Source organism: Marmota flaviventris, chromosome 4 (assembly GCF_047511675.1).
Source record: "Marmota flaviventris isolate mMarFla1 chromosome 4, mMarFla1.hap1, whole genome shotgun sequence".
Classification (NCBI taxonomy): Eukaryota; Metazoa; Chordata; class Mammalia; order Rodentia; family Sciuridae; genus Marmota; species Marmota flaviventris.
The window spans coordinates 98,673,656-98,700,207 of NC_092501.1; the positions used below are offsets into that span (position 1 = coordinate 98,673,656).

Here is a 26,552-nt window from a genome sequence, read left to right on the forward strand (position 1 = left end):
AAAACCCTTGTAATATTTATTATTTTTGTTATTGTTTCAAGGTTGTGGCCGGTATGCTGGTGGACAAGGTTACAATAGCATTGGGCATTTTTGTGGAGGATGGGCTGGTAACTGTGGTGATGGTGGCATAGGAGGAAGCACTTGGTATCTGGTTTGTGACCGCTGTAGAGAAAAATACCTCCGTGAAAAACAGGCTGCAGCAAGGGAAAAGGTATTTTTTAATCCATTGTGGTTTTTAATGTTAATGATATTTATATACCATATAAGGCACTGGGTTTGTGGCTTAGTGGTAGAACACTTGCCTAGCACATGTGAGGCACTGGGTTCAATCCTCAGCACCACATAAAATTAAATAAATAAAGGCATTTAGTCCATATACAACTAAAAAAAAGAATCTCTTTATAATCATACTATTCAATCAGTTCCATATGGGATTTTTTAAAGATCAACTTATGAGCTCTTTATAACAGAAATAATATGCAAATTTAATATTTGTACTGGGTCAGCTATTTTTAATTTAAAAGATAAATTATGTCTTATGATAACTAACCTATGGGACATATACCTCATTGACTCATAGGAGTCCTGGAAATTCAAGATCATTCCCACTAATGGCGTACTAAACCATAGAATTTTGTTGAATGCCCCTCTCGCCCCCCTCACCACACATATATTGCTGGTTTCTTTAAACTGTATTTAGATTTAATGAGTTAGATTTTAAATTTCTCCAAGGATAGAAAGGAAATATAGTTTGTGTATAATATAAAGTAGTTTCAGTCAGTTCAGGAGAAGCATAAAGTGAATGCTACTTTGGTAATCATTATTATTTCTAAATAGTTTTAGAAGTGTTTAATAATTTTTAAAAGAAATTCAAGTACTAGAGTCGTGGCTCAGTGGGAGGGTGCTTGCCTAGCATGTGTGAAGCACAGGGTTCAATTCTCAGGACCACATATAAATAAAGATCTATTGACAACTAAAAAAATACATTTAAAAAAAAGAAATTCAAAATACATAGTCTAACAAATTAAAAATTTAAGTATAAGTAGGAGAAAACCACTTCAGTTTCTTCTTTGCCAGGTCAAACAATCTAGGAGAAAGCCAATGCAAGTCAAGACCCCTCGTGCCTTGCCCACTATGGAAGCTCACCAGGTCATCAAAGCCAATGCCCTCTTCCTCCTGTCCCTGAGCAGTGCTGCGGAACCAAGCATTCTGTGTTACCACCCTGCAAAACCGTTCCAGTCACAGCTGCCCAGTGTGAAAGAGGGCATTTCTGAGGATCTTCCTGTGAAAATGCCTTGTCTTTACCTTCAGACCTTAGCTAGGTAATAAGATTTGTTTGTGTGTTTGTGTAGTGTGTATGTGACTGAGTGTGTGTGTGTGTATGTGTGTGTGTGTGTGTGTTTCACTACCTTTGGATTAACAGCTACTGTTAATTAACTGATATTAAAAGGTAGTTCTGTATTTCCTTTGATGATAGGGAACAACATAAGCAATTGTGCAAAGTAAAGAATCCTCTAGGAATTTATTTTCTGCATTGCCTTTAATGGTTTCTGAGTTTCCTTGGCTGGCCTATGATTGGTAGGATATTCATGTTATGGGAATAGGTATTTAATGGAAATACTTTGTCAATTTGTAATTACTACTAATATAGAATATGTATTAGTAAGATAGTAACTATGTTTTATTCTCTGATAAGCTGACTTCAGTCTATTAATAGGGGGAAATGCTAATGTAGAAAGAAACTAATGTTTCCCTCTAGTAATCTTTCAGTTTTAAAATTATTCATTTGGTTAACATTAAATAAGTACCAAGTAGGTATCAGTTTTGTGCTAGGTTCCAAAGACCCTGAAATGAATACAATAAAATCCTGACTTCTGGAATGTTCACACTCTTGTGGGAAGATAAACATGTCATCAGAACATTTACAATGTCATGTGAGGCATACTCTGTTAGAGCATAAAAGAAGGAAAACTCTTGAATCTTCCCAAAGAAATCAGGACAGGCTTGCCACAAGGTCTAATCCTTTAGTAGAGTCTCATAGAATAAATAGATATCCATCAGGTGATTGGAGGACAGTGATTTCTGGCAGAGTATCCCAAGTGAATAAAGACAAATGAAATTGCTACACATTTGAGGAGTCACAGGATTGTTAAAGGATTGGTTGCTGGTGGAAAATAGTGAAATACTGCTTGAAACAGTGAACCCAGGTAATGTGGACTTCTGTAGCTCATGCTAAAGTTGCTTTTAATTCTGTAGGCAGAAGAACCAGTGGAAGAATTTTAAACAGGGAAATATATGAAGGGTTTGCAATTAAAAAGTCACTTTGTGAAATGTGAAAACTAATATGAAAATTGGACAAAAGGGCATAAACACAGATGGAGAGACTTGTTAATAGTGTATTATTTTCCTACATGGAACTTGGTGTTACAGCCTATACTGTCACACATTACACACTGACACTCCAAAACAGTCTTTCATATTTCAAATTCAGATTTTCTTTATCAGCTGACAGATGAAAATTTTTAGATATTGCCTACAGTTTCAATTTAGAAAGTGTTGTCCTCTTTTTATAGCAGAGTTGTATGGTTTTTAGAAATGTTTATAGTTACTATTGCAATAGGGCAAATAAAAAAGGAAACAGAAAATGTGAGACTGAGTACATTTGAGTCCAAGGTAGAAATCATCAGGCATGCCAAATGCCACCTATGTATAGCCTCAGGTAGACCATTTACTGGACTTAGGTTAGTAATAATTTGTTCCAATATGAAAAAGAATGAATCAATTTTTAAAATGTAAAATATTATAATATAGAATAATTATAGATTTTATACTTTTAGCTCTCTGGGGATAGGACATCTCCTAAACCATGGAACATTCCATATACCTAATATTTTCCAAATTTGACTCATATATGTTTCTGCCCCAAAAGCTACCACATGTATTTCAAATAGTCCATGCAACAAATTCTGTGAGCCTGCACTATGGCATTGATGATAGGGAATGAGAAGAGAGAATGGTTGTGAAGGGAAACCTAGCATCATAGGCCTTAGTGATTAATGATGGTTGATCATTACGACACTGAGATATTCTAACCTAAGCTCCTGGATGGTTGACCAAATACTAGAAGATGGAAATATTCTTGATAGAAAAGAAAATGGGTTCAATTCTGGATTTAAAGTGTTTGTTTTACCTGGACTATCTATATGTAAAATTATCAGACTTTTATTACCACCTGCTTACATCTATCATTCTTTTAATACTTAACCTTTAATTGAAGATTCACATATGCTGCTTTGCCTTTTTTAAAGGAGATTAAAAATGAAGAGGATCTGTGCTGCCATCATACTCTTAAGTTCTTGGGTTTGATTTAATACAGGCATCATCATGAAAATTTTGTGGGCTATCAAGATGACAACCTATTCCAGGATGAAATGAGATATCTGCGTTCAACATCTGTACCTGCCCCTTATATATCAGTAACTCCTGATGCAATTCCTAATGTATTTGAAGAGCCAGAGAGCAATATGAAGTCTATGCCTCCAAGGTATTTTAGTTCTCTCTTCTCAATTTAATCGCCAATATTTGGTGGAAGGAAGACTTTGAATTAAAAAAGAATGTTCTAGATCTTTAATAGAACCTTCTGTTTCAGCAGGGACAGTGAGTCACTGTGGAGTAGTATGAAAAAGCATGCTTGTATGAATAAAGCAAGGTCTTTGACAGGAGAGGCAGACTAGCTTGAGAGAAAAGATCAACTAATGATGTAGTAAGAGATTATATTATAAGGTATCATACCATTTAATGTTATAGTTAGGAAAGGTTAACTTTGAGGCAGTACTCAGTCATTTCATAGGACAAGTGGCACTGAAAATAAATCTTAAAATGTCTTGGATTATTGCTTACAATGCCTCCTTGCTTAGGTATGGTAATGTCAAAGCAAAATGCTTCTTGAAAACTGAATAGAAGCATGTAGCCATAGTACACAAGGAAATTGAGGACCACTGAAATGATTTTAGAAGAGGAATTCCATGATAAAAATGCAGATATAGTCTCGCAGCATCAATTGAAAAAGAGATAAATTTAATCAAAGATTTCAGTTAGGTATATGGAATTGGATTATGTTGACAGTAGTTATAGAGGAATAAAGGAGATATTTTGTAGGAAAACAGTGAATGTGACCTGATTAACTGGATAATGAGAAAGATAAATTTAAGAGGACGTCAGGATTTCAGTTATGTATAGCTGAACATATCATTGGAAAGAAAAATATTTGCTGCAGGAAGAGCGAACATGCTGAATAAGATATGCCAATGTGTTAATACTATATAGTCATAATTATCATAAACTGAAATAATAGATACTTTAATAAGCATGATAGAACTTATATACCCAAATGAGTAGTTTTCATTAAAATACTTACAGCTTTTGCTCTCATGTGTGTGGATCACTCCTCAGTTTTTGTGAGCTGCTCTTGACATTTTCTCCAAAGAGTATAGTGCAGGCTTTTAGATCTTTAAAGAAGATAACACCTTTTAGAAAGAGTGAGAAACCATTTTGAGACTAGTCTGATAAGTATGAGTCATTGAGTTATTATTAATCTTTCAGTTCAAAGAGTATAAACTTCTAGCTAAAGATATGAAGTCAACTCCTCTTCAGCAAAAGAAGAATATTATTATAAGTATTCTCAAGCAGTGAAAAGATTGATAATGACATAAGTATAATAAAACATAGGCTCAGATGTGAAAATGAAATGAAAAGCAGAACAAAGTAAAAAGACATATTGCAGGGGCTGAGGCCAGGGCTTATTGGTAGCGCACTTGCCTGGAGTGTGTGAGGCACTGGGTTTGCTTCTCAGCATTGCATATAAATAAATAAAATAGAGATATATTTTATTTATTTATATGCAAGATATATCGCAGAGTAAGAGAGCAGACCAACCATCAAATTAAAGTTATAAAACTAAGAAATTAATTAGAAGTGTTTATAACATCAGTCAGTGGAATGATTTGAGATAATCACAATGAGTAAAGAAAAAGGGACAGATTATAGCAATTAGAGTGGAAATATCAGATACAAACAGGATAATCCAATATAAGAATAACTGATGTCTTTGAAGTAGAAAACACAACTAATACAATAGAATATTATCTAAAGCTTTAATATAAAAAGTACTGAATGATATTAGGAAAATTTTACTACATGTTACTATAAGAAATATCTTAAGTTACTGAAACTCCAGTGGGGGGAAAAAAGGATTTTTCAATTATCTGAACAAGGCAAAACAAGTCATTTTGCAAAAGGAAAGTAAGACCCAAAACAGACTTTTGTATCATAACTTTGAAAGAAAGGATATCTCTAAAGCTTTATATTGTATTTTTTTTAGTTGTAGATGAACACAATATCTTTATTTTTATGTGATGCTGAGGATCGAACCCAGTGCTTCACATGTGCATGGCAAGCGCTCTACCACTGAGCTACAGCCCCAACCCTCATATTGTATTCTTTGTAAAAGCACTATTGTACCACAGAATCCATAATTAATTATGAATCAATCAGATGAGTCAAATGGTTAATGAAAAGCATGTCTTAAAGTCTATACAGTGTATAGTAAATATAAGATGGTACCAGAGCACATAAATGTAATATTTACAAAATCCTAAAGCAAAGAAACTGTGACCCAAGTATTTTATTTCCAGCTGGGTTGAGATATTTTCTGACATACAATGATTTGGGCATGTAGCACCTTTGAGTTGTTCTTGAAAAAACATCCTGACAACTTTTTGTTATTAAAGATGGTGAACAGTGAATCCATTAAATCAGTATTTCTCAACTGGGGGTGATTTTTGCCTCCTAGCTAGCATCTGACAGTATTTAGAAACAGTTTTGTTTTCCACAACTGAGCTAGTTCAACTAGTGAGTAGAAGCCAATGTTGCTAAACAAGATAGTCCTTACAACAAGGAATTACCTGACCCAGTGTACTTGGTTGTGTTATCGATGGCCATCTTTGCTTCTTCCCTAGGGTTTTGTTTTTTGTTTTGGTGTTTGAATTTTCTCAGAAGCATTATCATTTTTATAAGAACAGATCATTTTTAAAAAATTGATTCTTAACTCTTTTTAAGTTGATAAACTGCCTCTGAAAACAAGATAGTAAATCCAAATGTAAAATGAAGTACGCTAATGTACCCCCACACAGTCATTTTGGAACAAAGCAGCCAGACTGTCGTTCAGACACATTTATCCCAGATGGTTATGTGCAGCATTCATACTCTACTTAAAACAAGAATTTCTGTCAGCTCAGAGAGGTGGTGAATAAATAAACCACCCAGGAAGTTAGCCACTTCTTAGAATATATATAAACTTGCAGGGAGAGGTAAGGATTCCAAGTTCAAGGTCAGTCTCAGCAACTTAGCATGGCCCTAACTCAAAAAAATAAAAAGGGCTAGGGGTGTGACTTATTAATTAAGCATACCAAAAAGAAAGAAAATATATAAGCTTACTGGGGGATATAGGATTTCACATCTGGCTTAAATGATGGAAATAAAACAACTCCAGAACTATAGGTGATCAAAAATGTCCCAATTTGAAGTGAGGTGACAGAAAAAAAGAGCACATGGAAGAATAGCTTGTAGATTTGTGCTTGAAAAATCAGAAAAGGAAAGTAGTTTAAAAAAAAATATCTCCAAAAGAAAGTTATATAGTCCTTTTAATAAAGTTGTAAGTATTTTAATGTTACTAAAATAAATAGCAAAACATCAGTTATTTAAGCCTGAATAAAAATCATTGCATTCTTATGGAGAATGTAGGTATAATAGAATGATAATGCCAAAATCAGTGTTACTTCTCATTATACTATGATATAGCCGTGCTCTAAAATGAGCTTTGGATAGCACTTCCCAAGAGTGAGAAACCTAATAGAACACTCAACTACCAAAAGAAAAATGCACTAAGTTTTGATTTTATTAGGATTGTGCATGAACACAACCATTTCCTTTTGTTCAGTACACTTATGATTATGTCTGCCTGTTTTCTCAGAGTATCTTGTCATGTGAGTTCCACCCCAGTGCTTTTGATTATAAAAGGACATTAGAATATTTGATAGCTTTTCTTTTTTGTTTAAAATGTAAAATTATTTTAGAAAATCAAAAATTTTAAGATACAGTTCTGAGATCAAAATTTTACTATATTTGTAAAGATTAAATTATGATATAAAGAGAAATCATCAAGTTGAATTTTAAGTTTGTTTCTTCACACAAATTCAGATTGAAATATTTGACTACACTATTGTAAAAGAAGTATAGTTACACTTTACTTTTTGTCCTAAGTTTTTACCTGTGCTCTTGATATATCTGCAGTTTGGAAACCAGTCCCATAACTGATACTGATCTGGCAAAGAGAACTGTCTTCCAAAGATCATACTCAGTTGTTGCTTCTGAATATGATAAACAACACTCCATTTTACCTGCACGAGTTAAAGCTATACCTAGAAGAAGAGTTAATAGTGGAGACACTGGTAAGTATATAGATAAAAAGAAAATTGAGTGATTCAGCTACTGAACATAAAAAAGAAAATTATTTTCTTTGCAAGTAATTTTTAAAGGGTAATATATGAAGGGAGCAAATGGATTAATTTCTAATTTGGGATAGACAATCTATGTGACCTGGCCATAACTGTGCCCCTCTAAGTTTTGCTTCTCAATTGGAGCAAATGTCCAAAGATCATTTAGTGATTATTCAAGAATAAATTGACCTTTACAGTCTTACTTGTAAAATATCAAAGCCAACTATTTGCTACCATTAGCTCCTCCACCAAGCTTCAGTGAACCAGCAGTTCCTATGGCTTATAAATCATGGCTATCTCCTTACCCTCATAGAAACATACAGCTCTTAAAGTTACCACTACTCTGAGTAGATTAAAAAAAAAAAAAAAGAATCTTGGAGATATGAGTAACCCTTAATCAGTAAATAATAATAATAATCTGTATAATCTGGACCAATTGCTGTCAGCAGCCTCAAATTAGTGCTGGGGATTCTGCCTAAAAAATACTGAAAGAAACCCAAGAGAAGAGGATATTAATGGTGATAATTTATTAGGTAAGCCACTTATAAAAATGAAGATTTGAAGTTAAAATAATAGGCAGATAATTATGTATCTTACTATTGAAGATCTTCAAGAAAATATTTTTAGAATCAATGATTTATAGGTTTGTTAACAAATATTTTGGAACTTAATTATTGAGATATCTTTTATAAAGCAGTCTTAGAAAATTGTAGAGATGATGTGTGGATTCCATTTAGGGAAAATATAAATCATATAGCTTTTTACAAAGCATGCACTTTGGATTTGGCCCTGGTTTCAAAACCCACCTCTACAAATAAATAGCTGTATACTTCTAGGAAAGTATGACATTTAATCTTTCTCAGCCTCAGTTTCTTTTTCAGTAGAAGTTGTAATAGTTATGATTTGTGTCATGTGCTTAAAAGTGCTGTAATTGAATAAGCTAAATATTATTTTCAGTATTAAATATATTAATCAGATGCACCACCTATGAAAATTAATAATTTTTGTTTTTTTAACAGAAGTTGGTTCTTCCCTCTTGAGACATCCATCACCTGAACTTTCCCGCCTAATCTCAGCCCACAGCTCTCTTTCCAAAGGAGAACGAAATTTCCAATGGCCAGTTTTAGCCTTTGTTATACAGCATCATGATCTAGAAGGTCTTGAAATAGCAATGAAACAGGCGTTAAGGAAATCTGCTTGTCGAGTTTTTGCTATGGAGGTATGAATACATTAATGAAGGTAGTGATTCACAGATCAAACAAATCACATGATTCTGTATTTAATGGTGCCATTTTTTTAAACCAAGTTAATTGCTTCAAATTAAAAGCCATTTGAAAAGCCTATTGAAAATATCAAGTGTTCACATGAAAACTAAACTCTAAAGTTTATGGATATAAATTAATTTAGAATTCTGTATTTAAATACTCTAAGGAACTTTATTTCTGTATTACTTTATTATTTGAATCCTGAGATTTATCTTTTTTAAGAAGCTTTTTATATTTAGAATATCATTTCATTAGAATCAAAAAATATTCATACAAAAAGGATGAGAAGTAGGACTTTTGATTTATAATTTTAGCAATAACTGCTTACCCAGATTTCCATTTTCTGGAATGATTATATTACTGTATGTCACAGGCCTGAATATAGAAGATCTTTCTTCTTTATCATAAGTGTAATGAATAACTTGACACCTCATTGATGGGAATGAAATGAGTATATTTAAGTAAAATGGTAGCTTGTGTAGAGCTTGAGAAATATTCTATTTAAATCCTAAACACAAATTAGAAAAAAATGTACTTGAGTAAATTAATATTAAGAAGGTTTCATATATATATTTCCTCTGTTATATTTTATAAACGAAGACCAAAATTATTGACTATTTCAAGTTATTCATGCTTTTAGTGAAACCAAGTTTAGTTTTCTATCATCTGACCTTGAAGCATGTAGTCCATGAAGTTACTTCATTTCTGAGTAAGGAAGGTCCTACATTTTGAAACTCATATACTTTTTTATTTTTATCTTGGACTCATTTGATCATCTATTCAGGCATTCAACTGGCTTTTGTGTAATGTCATCCAAACAACTTCTCTCCATGATATTCTGTGGCATTTTGTGGCTTCACTGACTCCTGCTCCAATAGAACCAGAGGAAGAAGAAGATGAAGAAAATAAAACAAATAAAGAAAATGCAGAACAAGTGAGATTTGTTTTTATTGTCCATATTTCTATAGAAACTGAATAGAACACTCTTAAGATAGTTTCATAATTTGTATGAAAGCATTCAGGGATTATCTAACCTGAAAAAAATGTGTAACATTTCAATGCTATGGACAAAGTATTAATAATACTTAGTGAAAGTTTTCTCTCTAGCAAAGATGCTGATAGTCACGTCTCATTGAATACAGTATATCACACTACTATCATAAAGCAATCAACTGAAAGATGCATACTGTTATGGTACAACATATGATAGGTAAACAGAGCAACACTATTACATAGAGGATCAATAGCTGGGAAGACATTTATGTTCTAGCTCAATCACAGGAGTAAGTGTGAGGAAGTTTGCTAATGTGCAATTTAAACCCCAGAAAGGCCATGCCAGAGGAATATGGACCACATCTTAGCATTAAGAGCAATGCCTAAAGTCGAAGAACACAACTGAAATAATCTCAGTCCAACCAAGTTGAATGCTAATCCTTGGCAGAATATAGATGGCCTGCTTTCTCCCTGAAAGAACAAGATACAATAATCTTTAGAAAGAAAATACAAACCAGAACTTTTATGATGTGTAATCAATAGACATGCATTAAAGGAGGCAAAAAGTGATCATCTTTTACTTAGCTTATTGATGTAGTTCAAAAAGTTTGATGAGCTCACATTGGCAACAAGATGGAGACACAAACATACTTTGCTATGGAGTAACAGCCTGTTGGAGAATGATTTGGCAAAAATCTAGAAAAAATTGGCATTAAAAATGATGCAGTAATTCTACTTTTTTTAGTTTTTCCTGTTGTGTATGCATGTGTGAAGTAACAAATATACAAGTTGATTCTTTACAGAATTTAAAAAGATATATTTGTTTAGTTATAGTTGGACACAATACCTTTATTTTACTTATTTATTTTTTATGTGGTACCGAGGATCGAACCCAGCATCTTGCATGTACTACGCAAGTGCTCTACTGCTGAGCCACAACCCAGCCCCCATAATTTTTTATAAAAGCAAAAGATTGAAAACAAACCGAAATGACTATTGTGAAATAGACTGATGAAATAAATTGATATTTTTATTTGTTGGAAGACTATACAGCAAGATAATATATATTACTACATTTGTAATATATAATGATCTCTAAGGTAAATTGTATAAACTGTTTAAAAAGAAGAAGAAAATACAGAGAACTATGCTTAGAGTACTGTCATTTATGTAAATAATACTTATAGACCAGTTAGTAATATGGTATGCTGTAATAGAAATTACAAGTGTAGGTGACTGGCTTATCAGGACCAAGAGACTCACTTTTTGTGATATTTTTTTCATACCTTTCAAGTGTTTTATTATGATGTATATTACCTCAAAAGACTTGGATCATGGTAGGTAGTCTATAATAGTAGGCACTTTTATTATTAAGCAGTTTTGTTTCAGTTCAGCAAGTGTAAAGTACTTTGTGCAAAGTTATTGGAATAATTAAAATAACAATCACTACTTTCTAAGTACTTTGATGACCTAATGTGATATAAATGTGACATTATATTCTTTATAAAAGTAAGTACTTTATAGAAACATTTGTTGAAATTAGAAGAAGCTATTTCGGTTTAGGTGGAATGGGGTACATTATTCTTAAGTACATACCACAGAATAGATTTTGACCATGGTGTGTATAAGATTCTGCAAATGGAAAAAACACCATGAGCAAAGACTGAAATATAAGTGTGAGTTTTAGAAATATGAATCCAATCAAGAATTTGTTTGATGAAAAGAAAGTCATGTTTTTTTTCAGTTGATTAAATGAACTTAAAATTTTTATATCATCTAAAAAATCCTGTTTTTTTTATTATTCAGTGGTAATTTTTAACTAAATCATCATAGTTTTTCCTAAAATCTCTTTAGAAAGCAAGTGCCAGACCTATTAAAATAAGAAAAACCCTGGTGGTTCATAGGCCAGTTTGAGCATTCAGATATTTTTGGCTTATATGTGTTTAAAAAAAAAATCAGCCTTTTAAAATAGATATGACTCTTCTTTTACAATAATTAACTGACAAACTTGCTTTTGATTTCTACCTTAGAAGGATCCATGAGTATGTGAATACCCTCTCTTAATTAAAGTGAACTGCCTCACTCTGGACAGACATTCCCACGTAATATCCATTGGCATGAGCTGTTGAACTCTGCACTCCAAGCCTGAGTCTTTTAATGGCCACAGCCCTCCCCTCCATACACATATGCTCTCCACTTCTCCCCATCAACTCCAATTTGGGGCCCACTTAGCTCTTGTACCTGTGTGCTTCATTCACCCCTGCTTTAAAACATATTTATTGCTCTGCTAGGATCCAGTTTTAACTAATTTCCTTTCTTTGGGAATTTGAAGTACTCTACTGTTTTCCATTATAAATGTTATTCCATAGGTAATAATATGAAAGACCTGACTGACATTTAAATGCAGAATGAAATCCAATCTATCCCTCTTTCCAAGCTGTGGTTCTTCTGCCTTAAGGAAGGACCATTTTTGTCTTAATTCACATTAAAATCTCATAAAAATGTCATATGAACTAATGGTGACCTCAACTTCTAACATGTTATTTTCTCATATATACATGCACAATTTATGCATATATACACATGCATATACATTTAGATTCGTTCTAATAATTGATTTATGAATACCCTAGAACTGATGTGTATATATGCTACTTGTTTGCTGACTTTGTGAGCAGTCTTACTGCCTTTCCCCTAGAAATATTACAGATGTAATTAGATTGATGTTATTAATTGTATGTATTGGGTATAGTTTGAGTATATATAATATTCTTTTGTGAAGAAAGTTTATTCTAGCATGTAAACTGATAGACTTACTTTCAATTTCTATTTTAGGAGAAAGATACAAGAGTATGTGAACATCCACTCTCAGATATCGTGATTGCAGGAGAAGCTGCTCATCCATTACCACATACATTTCATCGTTTACTTCAGACAATCTCTGATCTTATGATGTCTCTCCCTAGTGGCAGTTCATTGCAGCAAATGGCCCTAAGGTAATTTTGTATAGATATGTTCTAGATACTGTGGGAGAAGACATTTTATGGAGTATTCAAAGTACTAAATGCTTGAAAAACATCTTTAAATTAGGTAAGATTTTTAGGAATCCCTGTATTATGTTAAGTGATGTCTCCCTCCTTCCTGTCCTTAGCTCATACTATTTGCCCTTCTGTAAAATGTGAATAATATACTTCTTAGTGCTCTAAATGATCCTTTTAACAATCTCCCTCACTTTTCCATATTTCCTATATCTTAGATCATTTTAATGTCACCAAAAAGAAGAAAAAAAATGAAATCTCGTGAACCAAACCAAAATAGTGTTTTGACTTGAAAAAAATCTGAAGAAAAATGAATCCCAATTACATGTAGTCATTTTTAAAACTACCCTAAGAAACAGACATAATGTTAAATTGGAATCTGTTGAAAGTTTGCATTACTTTTACATGTGAACCTATTGTTAGGTCAATACACTGGACTTATGGATATAATTAAATCCGCCTTTGGTTTATATAACAAATAAGTTAATGAAATGATTCAACTTCCCACATGCCTAATGATAAGACCAATGGAAGAGTGAGAATTTTGTCTCTTCATACAATGTTTGAACTGCAAGATGCATTATGCCCTAATGAATGAGCATGGAATTATAACAAATAAATTTGAGAAGCTGTTATAGTTGATGTAACACTTGCCTATACAACAGACCCATTATCTTTCTTGCTTTTATCACTTTGATTATCATATCTTAAATTTCCTATATTTAAAATGGGTGAACTTTTCTAGAGATTATCTTATTCCAAAGAAATTACCTTTATTTTACCAAAATAAAAAAATTTTAAAAAGCCACTAGTAATTATTTCATTCCCTCATATTTTGAAATTTCTACTTTTTACTAGAGCATTAAGATTTCTTGAGATTTAAGCTACAGAATAAAGTAACTACTATAGATGTTTCTTAGATATTCCTAGAAAATAATTATTTCACATATCACTTATGTATTTATATTGCTTATTTGTTTATATTGTTTATATTTTTAGATGCTGGAGTCTCAAATTCAAACAATCTGATCATCAGTTCCTCCATCAGAGCAATGTCTTTCATCACATTAACAATATTTTGTCAAAATCAGATGATGGAGATAGTGAAGAGAGTTTTAGCATCAGTATTCAGTCTGGCTTTGAAGCTATGAGTCAGGTCAGTCATTCAACAATTTCCTGTTGTTCCATAGTTAATAGTCAACAGTGGATTAAAGGAAAAACTGTACTCAAATAATTTGATTCTGTCTTACATTATTTATTATCATGTATCTGTTTTCTCATCAGGGAAGATCTCTTTTTGACTATTATGAATAGTTATATTTGTCTCTGATAGGAATTATGCATAGTTATGTGCTTAAAGGACTTAACCAGCATTGTTGACATAAAAACTTCGAGCCGACCTGCCATGATTGGAAGTTTGACAGACGGTTCCACAGAAACATTTTGGGAATCAGGAGATGAAGATAAAAACAAAACTAAGAACATCACTATCAACTGTGTGAAGGGAATCAATGCCCGCTATGTATCTGTACATGTAGACAATTCCCGAGATCTTGGGGTAAGAAAGGGAACTTAATTTATGGCTCATTAGTTCTTTTGAGACTACTAATAGTCTTGCACTCATTTCTGAATATAATAGAAAGATTTATCACTTGGGACTTCAGATCTTAAATATAAAAACAGATTAATATGACTGGGCACACCATGGACTATCAATCTAAAAACAGGTCTGATTACAAATATACCATGACTACAGTTAAGCAATATAAAAAATCTATAATTTTATTCTTCATGATCTTCTTTTTTATTTCATTTTGGTTTGTTTTTGTTGTTGTTTTTTGTTTTGGTTTGGTTTGCTTTTTTTTTGGCAATACAGGGGACTTAAACCAGGGGTACTCAGCCATGAAGCTACATTATCAGCCCTTTTTATTTTTTATTTTGAGACAGTGTCTCTGTAAGTTGCCCAGTCTAGCCTCTCAAGCTTGCCTCAGTCTCCCCCACTTACTGGGATTATAGTCATATGCTACTGTGCCCAGGTTTAAGACTCAGCAGAGAGAGATCCTCTCTGGGTAGCTTCACTACAGAAATAGAGTTCCTAAACTAAAATAGTCATAATTTATAGTCTCCTTGGTCATAGTATATCTAACATGTTTCAACAGAATTGAACATTGTTTCATAAAAGACACTGAACAAAGGAAAAGAGCCCAATTCACTTGAGCCAAGAAGATAGCACCATCTTCTGGACTACTATTTTTCTATCCTCATTCTTGGAGAAGTATAGTCTTTGGAAATTTTTTTCCTCATAATAGATGTGACTTGCTGGCAAATACAGTTTTAATAAATCTCTCTGGATCATTGCCAAGCAGTTTTTATCCATTCACATTTTTCCTTTCTCAGGAAGAATCAGAAATGGTGGAGAAGGGTCTCAGATAAAATGGAGGTAAAGCCCACCATGGCAGTCCAATGTGCAATCAGACCATCCATAGCAACCTTGTAACTCCAGTACAACCCTGCATATTAGTTTAGCCCCTGGTGTTGAATAAGAAAAAGGGGCTTAATTAATAAATAATGAGCTTATTTGCTCTTCTGATTAAGAATTTCAACTGCTACAACTGCTTTATCATATGAGAAAGTTAAATGTTATAAATCAAAACATTTTTCTGCCTGGAACTCACTGCTCAGTACAAAGTCATCTTTGACTCATGGAGCATTTTACACCAGGACATACTGTCCTTCAGAACAGTGACTACAATTAATTTGACATTATGTCTTTTCTAAGAGGAAAGAGTTATAACGATATTCATTTTTAAATTCTCTAGTGTATAAGCTGACATCTACCTTCCTTTTAAGATACTACTTCTATGTTATATATATTATCCTTGAGCCTTGTACCTTGAGCCTGGGTTCCCCTAAACTGCACACTAAAGAGCCTTATTCAGAGCATTTGTTGATTTAAGTTGCATCAGCTTATAGCATTCATGGTTCATAGCACTCCAAAGAATTAATATATTAATCTATTGTGGATATGCATTATATAATACTTATTCAATCTTAAGATCTGTCATTTTAATGCCTGAATGACTCATTTTCAGTATTTAAAGGCATTGAGTTTATAAGGTTTGATATTTATTTTTTGTGTAAAATGTTGCTCTCCCTAGTATGGCAAGTTATCTTGAGAGCATAGAACCCACTGTTGTAAAGCAGGCCTGTGGCACTCATAAGTATCTGTTATTTACCATCCTTCCTTATTTTTACTTCCAAAATTTTTGAGAATATAGCAACAAGAATGGGACATGAATGGCAAGCAAAATTATTGAAAAGCTACATGAAGTTATGGAATTGAAATGTTTAGAATTTGGATAAAGAGAGGTAATGTCAAACTGTGAGAGCATATGAAGGAAGGTTGAAATGTAACATTTAAGATAGAATTTGTGAGAAGACTACAACTGTAGAAGTAATGGTTAGTTGGATAATTAGTCTGAGGTCAATTAGGAAGGACCATTATAACAGACAGGAGACCTTTTATGGCATTGGTTGGAGATAAGAAATTGTAAGTTCTGAAGCAGGAATAAAGCCTAACATTGGAATTTTCTCTTTTAGAATAAAGTTACTTCAATGACCTTCTTAACTGGCAAAGCAGTAGAAGATTTGTGCAGAATAAAGCAGGTAATTGAAATTTTTTTCAATAAACATTTGTTACCTAGGGAAAAATTTCTTCTCAGCCTGTATTGTTGAGTTCTAGTTTGGGCACATTACAAAGAATTGTAGAAAATCCTCTTAACAGTAACTTGATAGCTAGTCTATATGTTGGAACAGTAACAAATGTCTCTGAGCTAGATATTGCCCTAAGTATTCCCCAGACACGAGGGATTATATTGGTCCTGCAGTCCTGCACTCCCCACTTTTCTACAGACTCAGGTACCTTAAAATTCATTACAGATCTGATTCACAATTAACATTCTAATTTACCTACACTTTAGGTTAAAATGGGTTATTATCTATTCTAAAAAATCTACCACTTAGGGGCTGGGGTTGTGGCTCAGTGGTAGAGCGCTTGTCTTGCATATTTGTGGCCCTGGGTTAAATCCTCAGCACCATATAAAAATAAAGATATTGTGTCCATATACAAATAAAAAATATTTTTTAAAAAATCTACCACTTATAACACCAGTCATATCCAGGTTTCAAGTCGATTAACAAACCAGTTCTACAAACAAGTTAAGCTTTGTCTGGGCATGCCTAGGATTGTGAACAAACTCTCTTAAGTTATGAAAGCTGTTCTTTTGGGGCTACAACTCTTTCAAGAGTTGACCAGTTTTTTGTTTGGTTGTTTGTTGGTTTGTTGTTTTTTTTTTTTTAATTATATTGAAAGAATTAATTGAGGTTTCAGATGAAACAAAGCAGAGAGAGCTTCATTGTTGATCTTGTGAGTGTTTCTGACAGTCCCTATAGGTAAAGTACTGTCATGTAAATTGTTGCTAATGGTTTTACTCAAATAACTTGGTAGGCCTCATGGTAGTCAAGCCTAGATTTTAATTCTCAAGTCCATCACTTACCGAGGATCTCTCAACTGTGTTAACCACATTTTCCTCTTCTGTAGGATAGCTCCTATAAATAATACTACTTAACCTCACAAAATTTATATGAGAAATAACCGTCACTCTCTGTAAAGTTGTTTGTTATTTGAGGTGGCTGTTACTAATGTTAAGTCTAGGAAAATGATAAAAGTCATTCAGCGGTATCAGGTTCCTGTCCCTTTTCTCCTTGACCAGGTCGATCTGGACTCCAGGCACATTGGTTGGGTAACAAGTGAACTTCCAGGAGGAGATAATCACATCATCAAAATTGAATTAAAGGGCCCAGAAAATACACTAAGAGTTCGACAAGTAAAAGTCCTAGGCTGGAAAGATGGTGAAAGCACAAAAATCGCCGGCCAGATCTCAGCCAGCGTGGCCCAGCAAAGGAACTGTGAAGCTGAGACTCTGAGAGTATTCAGACTTATTACATCACAAGTGAGTGTCCTTAATGCATACTCTAGTACAGGATGAATTGACATGATACACTTTGAGAGTTTAAAACGCATGTATGGCTACTAATGTGGCCCATTTTTCTCTCTCTTAACCCTTCACCTATGCTGAATGTTGTATTGTAATTTTGAAAAGTCATGGTAGCAAGAATAGCATATTATCCAATTTGCAGAATCAGCTGATGAATCCTCTAGCTTTCAGAATGGTAATTCTTGCATTAATTCTTTCTCACAGGTATTTGGAAAGCTCATCTCTGGAGATGCTGAGCCTACACCAGAACAAGAGGAAAAAGCACTCTTGTCATCACCTGAAGGAGAAGAAAAAGTATACAATGTATTTATTTGTATTCTAAAAATTTGTTTCCCTTTTTCATTTTCTTTTATTCAGAGAAATAATCCATGTGCTGCTTTATATTTTAATAGATGTGGTTTATATGCCATTTAAATTATTTTTATTTTAATTAGAAGATCAAGGAACTATTTAAAAAAATTTACTACTTGTTAATGTATAATTTAGTATTTTAAGTCACAGCAAAAGTTGCTGTATACCTAGGACTGTTTTATTCAATTGTTAGAATTTGTAAAATTAACTTAGTCATTTACTATGTTATGTCTCATCAGTTATCTTCCTCCTCCATTTTATCTGCCCTTCTCAGCCCAGCTCAAAAATACTATCTTCTCCAGGAACCCTTTTTATGATTTCCCCAGACAAAAAGCAGTTTTCCTTCTGTAAACTTCATAAAAATCTATGTATACCTCTCTTTGGTTTCTCTCTTTTTGTATTTATCTACATGTATGTTTTATTTCTTCCTCTGTTACACGCATAGCTTTTTTGAAACCAAATATACACCTGATTGGTCTTTCTACCCAAAAGGGCATAATCACACGTACATTCAGTAAATTTTTGTTGGAATAAATGTTCTTTATAATGTTCTTGAAATTTCTTCTAAAATGCAATTACTTTACTTACTTTGTATAAACTAAAACATCATACCTAAGATGAAAACCTCAGCTTCTTGTGTTGTGTTATTGTACTGGTTCATCCTACATTGCTATATTGAGTAGAAGGAGATGAAAGTATCTTTGTTTTGTTCTAGATCTTAAAAAGAGAAAGTGCTTTAGTCATTTCACAGATTATGCTGTTAACTCTACTGTTTTGTGTTTTTCATCAGTTAAGGATGTTTCCTTCTTTTCCTAGTTTGCTGAGAATTTCCATCAGAATGGATATTTTTATATATTTCTATCTTCCCATTTTTTACTTTTATACAGTAGGATGATCAATATGTTGCTGTGGTTTTATTCAATATGTGATGTTAGCTTCCAGGTAATTTGTTTTCTTTAATTAAAAAAAAAAAAGAAAAGAAAATGAATTAGAGGATGAGAGCTATACAGTACAGTGCTTCTTTGGGGCAAGATGAAAATGTTATCAGATTGTGGAAATAATTGCACATGTTTCTGAATATTCTAAAAACCACTGAAATTGTATCCTTCAGATAGGTCAATAGTATGGCTGTGAAATCTATCTGAATGTAGGGACATTTAAAAAGCAAAACCAAATAAGTTATGAAAGATGTAAATAAAAATAAAATGGAAGAGACACTATCTAAAAGGATTTCTGTGCTAGTATTTAAGTAGGAAAAAAAAGGCCCCTATTCACTTTCTTTAATAGATACAGTAAATAAGTAAAAATAGATTTTATTTAATCTATTTATTCTTGAGCAAGCTTTGGTAGTTCTGTCATTCAGGTAATTTATTTCATCTAAGTTGCTGAATTTGTTGGCATAAGATATATACTGTATATTCTTCTATCCTTTTCATACCTGGAAAATCTGTAGACTGTGTCTTCTTTCATTCCTTATGTTGGCAATTTGTGTTTTGATTATTTTCCTTGAGTAGTGTAACAAGGTTTATCATTTGGTCTTTTTAAGAAATCAGCTTTTAGTTTTATTGTTTCTTCTATTTTTTCTATTTTAATGATTTCAATTCTATATTTATTATTCTTTCTGTTTGCTTTTTCTGGGTTACTAAAGTCCAAGATTAGCTCATTAGCCTTTTAAAGCTTTTTCTTTTTATAATCACTTTGACAATTATTATTTCTTCAAACTTTCTCCTTTGTCTTAATATTATATGCCTCAATTTAAAATAAATTCCCCTTAAATATAGCTGCTTAATAATTTCTCAAGCTACTTTGAAATGCCAAATATACACATTTCATTTTTTTCTTTTTCTGCATAAAGGCAACATCAGATGCTGACCTAAAAGAACATATGGTTGGAATCATATTCAGCAGGAGCAAACTGACCAACTTACAAAAACAGGTTGGGTTTAGTCATGGCATTATCTTTGTCAGATTTTGCTTGTTTTTAGATTATAAAATGTCTTCCAGGGGCCTGGGGTTGTGGCTCAGTGGTAGAGCACATCCCTTCCACATGTGAGGCACTGGGCTCGATCTTCAGCACCACATAAAAATAAATAAAGGTATTGTGTCCATCTACAACTGAAAAAATACTTAAAAAAAACAAAAACTCTTCCAAATTTTATGCAGGATTTTTTTATGGTGACTCTTTTAAGTCCTATAGAATGTGTCTGCCTTTTTCTAGAAAGGAATGATCACTCTGCCATATCTGCATTTTTTAGATATTTTTATATGAATATTAACTTTTTTACCCTACTGCTGTTTGTTACTTCTCATTTTCAGGAATTGTTTTATTTTAGAAATAGATATCCATCCAGCTAAATCAGTTTACGTTTACATTTTCTATGTTCCTCTCCGCCTGTTCTGTTTGTTGTTTGCATGTTTGTTTAATTTTAGGGGGTACCAGAGATGGAACTCAGAGACACTCAACCACTGAGCCACATCCCCAGCCCTATTTTGTGTTTTATTTAGATACAAGGTTTTATTGAGTTGCTTAGCGCGTGGCTTTTGCTGAGGCTGGCATTGAACTTGCAATCCTCCTGTCTCAGCTTCCTGAGCTGCTGGAATTACAGGCGTGTGCCACCGTATCTATCTTATTTTTTGATGAGCAATTAATAGTGCTTACAAAATCAGCATTAATATTTTTAAATAAGAGTGGGCGTGGGGATAGTGCTAGATTGTTCATTTAAAGTGGTGCTAGATAATAAAAATAGCACTTCAAAAGTAAAAAAAAATTGATTTTAAACTAGCTTATTTTAACTTTCATTATTAAATCTTTTTAAAATAAATAATAACATGAATTTATTTGTGCTTTATCTTTATAACAATGTTTCATTGACTTTTGGATACTTAGAAATCACAAAATAAATATTTCTGCCAATTATAAATACCATCAGTTTTAAAGAGCTTTATGAATAGGCATGCTAAAATATGAAAAGAAAGTGCCTTAAAAGTGGTAAACCATGCTGATTAGTTCTTGTTTGATGTGCTAAGCCACAGGCAGAGACATTGGAAATTTGTATATAATCAATTTCTACATAGTGGTTAATTTAAATATTCATATTTTTATCATGATTCCCCTTGTTTTACTTAATTATTTTTTGTTTTGTTTTAGACACTGGGATTGAACCCAGGGGTGTTTTACCATTAAACTACATCCCAGTCCTTTTTATTTTTTATTTTGAGACAGAATCTGGCTGAGTTGCTGAGGGCATAGCTGAGTTGCTGAGGCTATCCCTCAGATTTGCAATTCTTCTGCCTCAGCCTCCTCCTGAGTCACTGGGATTATGTGCATGACCCACTGCCTGTCTATTTAATTGATTTTAAGATGAATTAAGAGAATAGTATAATGGAGCATTAACTGAGAGGAAACTGAATTGAGTATTAACTTATTCTTTGTTTTATTAGAAGAAAATAAGACATGAATGTATTTTTACATATTCTGCATTGCCTTCGTAGGTGTGTGCTCATATAGTACAAGCTATTCGCATGGAAGCCACCAGAGTTCGTGAAGAATGGGAACATGCCATATCAAGCAAAGAAAATGCCAATTCTCAGCCAAATGATGAAGATGCCTCCTCTGATGCATATTGCTTTGAGCTGCTCTCCATGGTTTTAGCATTGAGTGGCTCTAATGTTGGCCGACAGTATCTGGCCCAACAACTAACTCTCCTTCAGGATCTCTTTTCCCTGCTTCACACAGCCTCTCCTAGAGTCCAGAGACAGGTAGGTGACTGATCATATCAATTGCCTTTGTGCTTCTTTGTTACTTGAAACTGTTAAAAACCACACGATGGAAGTTAGGGGTGTAGCTAAGTGGTAGAGCACTTGCCCAACAAATGAAAGACCCTAGGTTCAATCCACAGTAACACATATACACATATACACATACACATACACACACACACACACACACACACCACAAAAGTAAAAGTCACAAGGCAAGGCAAAGAGACTTACCCAAGGACCTGAAGTACAGATTTTTTTTTTTTTAATGTTTTGTTTAAGGCCTATAGTTTAACTCCATGTCTTTTTATTTTTACTTATTTTTTTTTATTTTTGAGAGTATAGAAGATACTTCACGATGAGAGTATAGAAGAGCAAAAACTATGTTCTGTTTTACTAATGTATTTTGATAAGAATATTTTGGCTATTGATTACCTTTTTACCGTGAAATATATACATATAATGTCATTTAGCCCAGACCAAAAATGTTTTTTCTTGCTGCCCTGGTTGGTACTTACTACTCCAGAAATTTAAGTATTTAAATCATATTTCCTAAGGGCTGGAGATACAGCTCAGTTGGTAGAGTGCTTACCTCCCATGCACAAGGCCGTGGGTTCAATCCTCAACACCACAAAAAAATTTAAAAATTTTTTAAAAATTATATTTCTTCACTTCCCAAAATTAAAAGTAGTATTTAAATGTTTTTGTTCTTGTAGATTTTGAAGTTGTAGAATGATAGCTTGGCGTATTAAAAAATGAAAATTTTAAAACATCAGCCTTTAGCCATGCCCAGTCGTGCATACCTATAATCCCAGTAGCTCAGGAAGCTGAGGCTGGAGGATCATGAGTTCAAAACCAGCCTCAGCAACTCAGTGAGACCCTGTCTCTTAATAAAAGTACAAAATACGGTTGGGGATGTGGCTCAGTAGTTGAGTGCCTCTGAGTTCAATCCCCTGTACCCCTTTCCCCCCAAAATCACACTTAAATGAATTATTTTATTGTTCTTACCAGGTGACCTCCTTGCTAAGACGAGTTTTGCCTGAAGTGACCCCCAGTCGTCTGGCCAGCATCATAGGAGTGAAATCTCTGCCCCCAGCAGATATCAGTGATATCATTCACTCAACTGAGAAAGGAGATTGGAATAAGCTGGGTATCTTGGACATGTTTCTTGGGTGCATAGCCAAAGCACTCACCGTACAGCTAAAAGCCAAAGGCACCACTATCACAGGAACAGCTGGCACCACTGTGGGCAAAGGAGTTACAACGGTCACCCTTCCTATGATTTTCAACTCCAGGTATGTCATTGCCTCATCCTCCCTCATAATATATAAAAGTAAATTTCGGTATTATGTTAATGTGTTTTTTACCACAATAATGATAAATAAATAACACCTGTGAGAAGCAAACCTCAGCTCAATCAAAGTTTCTAGTCAGTCCTGGGCTGTGGCTAAGGTAGAGTGCTTGCCTAGCATACATAAGGCACTGGGTTCAATCCCTGGCACCACATAAATGAAAACAAATAAAATAAAGGTATTGTGTCCATCTACAACTAAAAAAATTATTTTAAAAAAAGTTTCTAGTCTACTAGAACATATTATAGAAAAATATTTTTCTTTTTGTTTTGGTACGGGGATTAAACCCAGGAGCACTTAAGCACTGAGCTACGTCCCCAGCCTTTTTAAATTTTGAGATATGGTCTTGCTAAGTTGCCTAGGCCTCACTAAATCACCAAAACTGGGCTTGAATTGCTATCCTCCTACCTTAGCCTCCTGAGTCACTGGGATTACAGGTATGCACCACCACACCCACAGAAGAGATTCTTTCTAATCTTCAATTTGGGAAGGGTTTCCTAAACAAAACACATAATCCAAAAGATTGGAAAAGATTCACAAATTTAACTGTAAAACTTAGTTGATGATGATACTATTAAAATGTAAGCAACTAACTTGGAAAAATATTTAAACCTACATAATGGACACTTATTAGCCATAATATTAGAATAAGGTTTACAAAATTGCAAACAACTAATAAAAAATTAAATGACAAGAATATTTAAGAGTTCACAGAAAAAAATTTACAAATGCCTAACAATTTAACTTAAAACAATTATGAAATATTTTTGATGCTTTACCAGTGTTTTAAGGAATTGGCGTTTTCATCAACTGTAAATTGCTTTGGCATTTTTGGATGTCAATTTGATAATATCTCACTGTACTTTATGCATATTCTTTGATCCACCAGTTGTACTTCCAAAATTTTCCTACATGTACACAAAGATATATATAAGGATGTTCTATAATTGTGTGTAACAGCAGAAAATTCAAGACATCCAGAATAGTGTCAGTTCACAATAGTAAGCAGATAACACCAGAATGTTAATCAACATATCACTTCCTTCATATACATAGTCTTCCTAGGAAACAAAAATGTCAGATGAACTGCAGCTTAGTGATGCAGTTGGTTTGTATTCTGACTTCTTATCTGTATGTACACTAGAAACAAGTAGTTTGCGATCCATAGACTACATACTTTGAGTATCAGTAATTGTAATGCAAAAAAAAAAAAATAAGAGAGCTCATGTATAATGGCATAATTTGGCATGAACATTCTTTTTATACAGCGTTACGAAAAATTGTGCTGTGAATGGATAATTATGATTGTACAGCATTCCACTATTGTCATGTATATAAGAAATAAAAATAAATTTAAAAAATACACAAAAGCAATATGTAAATGGAGAAATATTTGAAAAGGAACATAAATGAGAATAGCTGTTTTCCTGAGATTGAAGTTAGAGATTTGGGGTAATGCTTTAACTTTCTTTTTAAATGTTTTAACTCATTCAGTTAAACAACCAAGATGCTGCAGGTGGAAATAACATTTTTATTTTTCATTTGTAATAATTTATAAATCCTTTTTAAATTTCTAAGTGCTGATTTTTTTCTTTTTCTTTTTTGTAGTTACCTTCGACGAGGTGAAAGTCATTGGTGGATGAAGGGCTCAACTCCTACTCAAATCTCAGAGATCATCATTAAACTTATTAAGGATATGGCAGCAGTAAGTTCCCATTCTCCTAATGTTACTGCATTAAGGTGCAGCTGGAGTCTTGTTGAAACAATAAATAGCTTCCTCTGCTTAACTGACAGAGGAGAAATAACGTTAGTCTTTTCAGAATATGTTAATCACTGTGCCATTTGTCTTTTCAGCAAATGATAAATTTGTCATTGATATAAACTATGTTCAATTCAAAATTCTCAATTTATTTACTTCAGAATTTTTACACAAGTCTTCCAAGACTTTTAACTTAATAAAATTAAATATACATACTCCTTCTGACCCTAGGAAAGAATCTGTATCCAAAAGCCAAAAGGGAATAGGAAAAATTTTTTAAAAAGAGCTCTCAGAAGTGACATTTCTCATTCTCTCAGACCTCCTAGTTTATAAAGCCTTTTTTCTTTTTTATTAATGTCCTATACCGCTGTCATAAGATATTGGCTTTAGGGGAAAATCTGGGAGTGTGGAGGATGGGAATTAACTTCAGAGTGCTTGGTTCTTGCTAGTTGCTCCATAAATATCATTATTCTCACTTTACATTGTATTTCAAGGAAGCAGACTTAGGAGAACAAGTACTGTGGAATGTAGGTCCCTGAGAAGCAAAGTGAACAGAAGGAGGAGGAGGAATTAAACTGCTCCTTAACAGATTGATAACTTATGGATATGAGAAGATGGAGGAAGTTCTGGGGAAAGATGAAGTTCTATCACTTTTCCCAACAAAATGGTCATTTTCTCAATGTTTTATGGAAAGTAGGCTTTCTTAGGATGTTCATTGGATGAAAATGTCTAGGAAGAATATTTAGGAGCACCTAAATTTTATAATAATTTTGTGTTAATGTTCATTAAAGTCAACATATCAAGTGGAGGTAATTGTAGTTTGAGCCCATTTATGCTCTTGGATTCCAGTAATACTTATCTAGTGCAGTTAGCTTAGCTATACAGATTTCCTGTTAAATAACAGAGTTTGATAACCAAAATTTTTTTTAATCCAAATTAAGAAGAAATGCCCTTAAACTTTATAGGGAAAAGAATATTGAGATCTTAAATTTATATTCTTCTTTTAAATCATTAAAATAATGATCAGAAGTTGAATTTTTTATGGGGTCATAAGGATGTTTAGTTCAAAAGTTTATGCTCCAGCAAGGTCTTGCTACAAAAGATTTTTCTCTTTTAGTGAGAGATGTTACTTAAGACACAAGAATTTACTATGATAATGTGTTTCTAATTTCTTATTAAAATTTTCTTTCTTGCCCAATAGGGTCATCTGTCAGAAGCTTGGTCCCGAGTGACAAAAAATGCTATCGCAGAAACCATCATAGCCTTGACCAAAATGGAAGAAGAATTTAGGTCTCCAGTGAGATGTATTGCAACAACTAGAGTAGGTTTTGTTCTGTTTTGTTTTGAGTTTTGTGTGTGTCTTACATGTTCTTTTGATACTAGATTTGAACAAATGTTGATCAGTAAGTCAACTTGGTTGGT

The 26,552-nt window shown here is 33.3% G+C and overlaps 1 protein-coding gene across 11 annotated transcripts in view; it reads left to right on the top strand.

Annotated features, from left to right (window-relative positions):
• The window catches only part of Mycbp2 (MYC binding protein 2), a 272,185-nt gene that overhangs the window by 224,701 nt on the left and 20,932 nt on the right, over positions 1 to 26,552 (top strand). For 9 of the 11 annotated variants that reach the window (XM_071611434.1, XM_071611436.1, XM_071611438.1 and 6 more), the window contains 17 exons: positions 42 to 211; positions 1,078 to 1,322; positions 3,377 to 3,544; positions 7,351 to 7,508; positions 8,576 to 8,775; positions 9,606 to 9,755; positions 12,650 to 12,810; positions 13,852 to 14,008; positions 14,186 to 14,410; positions 16,453 to 16,518; positions 17,625 to 17,864; positions 18,114 to 18,212; positions 20,116 to 20,196; positions 21,753 to 22,019; positions 23,031 to 23,314; positions 24,980 to 25,076; positions 26,332 to 26,451. In XM_071611434.1, coding sequence (XP_071467535.1) covers positions 42 to 211; positions 1,078 to 1,322; positions 3,377 to 3,544; positions 7,351 to 7,508; positions 8,576 to 8,775; positions 9,606 to 9,755; positions 12,650 to 12,810; positions 13,852 to 14,008; positions 14,186 to 14,410; positions 16,453 to 16,518; positions 17,625 to 17,864; positions 18,114 to 18,212; positions 20,116 to 20,196; positions 21,753 to 22,019; positions 23,031 to 23,314; positions 24,980 to 25,076; positions 26,332 to 26,451 — 2,888 coding nt within the window. The remainder of the gene's footprint in view (positions 1 to 41; positions 212 to 1,077; positions 1,323 to 3,376; positions 3,545 to 7,350; positions 7,509 to 8,575; positions 8,776 to 9,605; positions 9,756 to 12,649; positions 12,811 to 13,851; positions 14,009 to 14,185; positions 14,411 to 16,452; positions 16,519 to 17,624; positions 17,865 to 18,113; positions 18,213 to 20,115; positions 20,197 to 21,752; positions 22,020 to 23,030; positions 23,315 to 24,979; positions 25,077 to 26,331; positions 26,452 to 26,552) is intronic. The other 2 variants (XM_071611435.1, XM_071611443.1) reach the window with 1 other exon arrangement.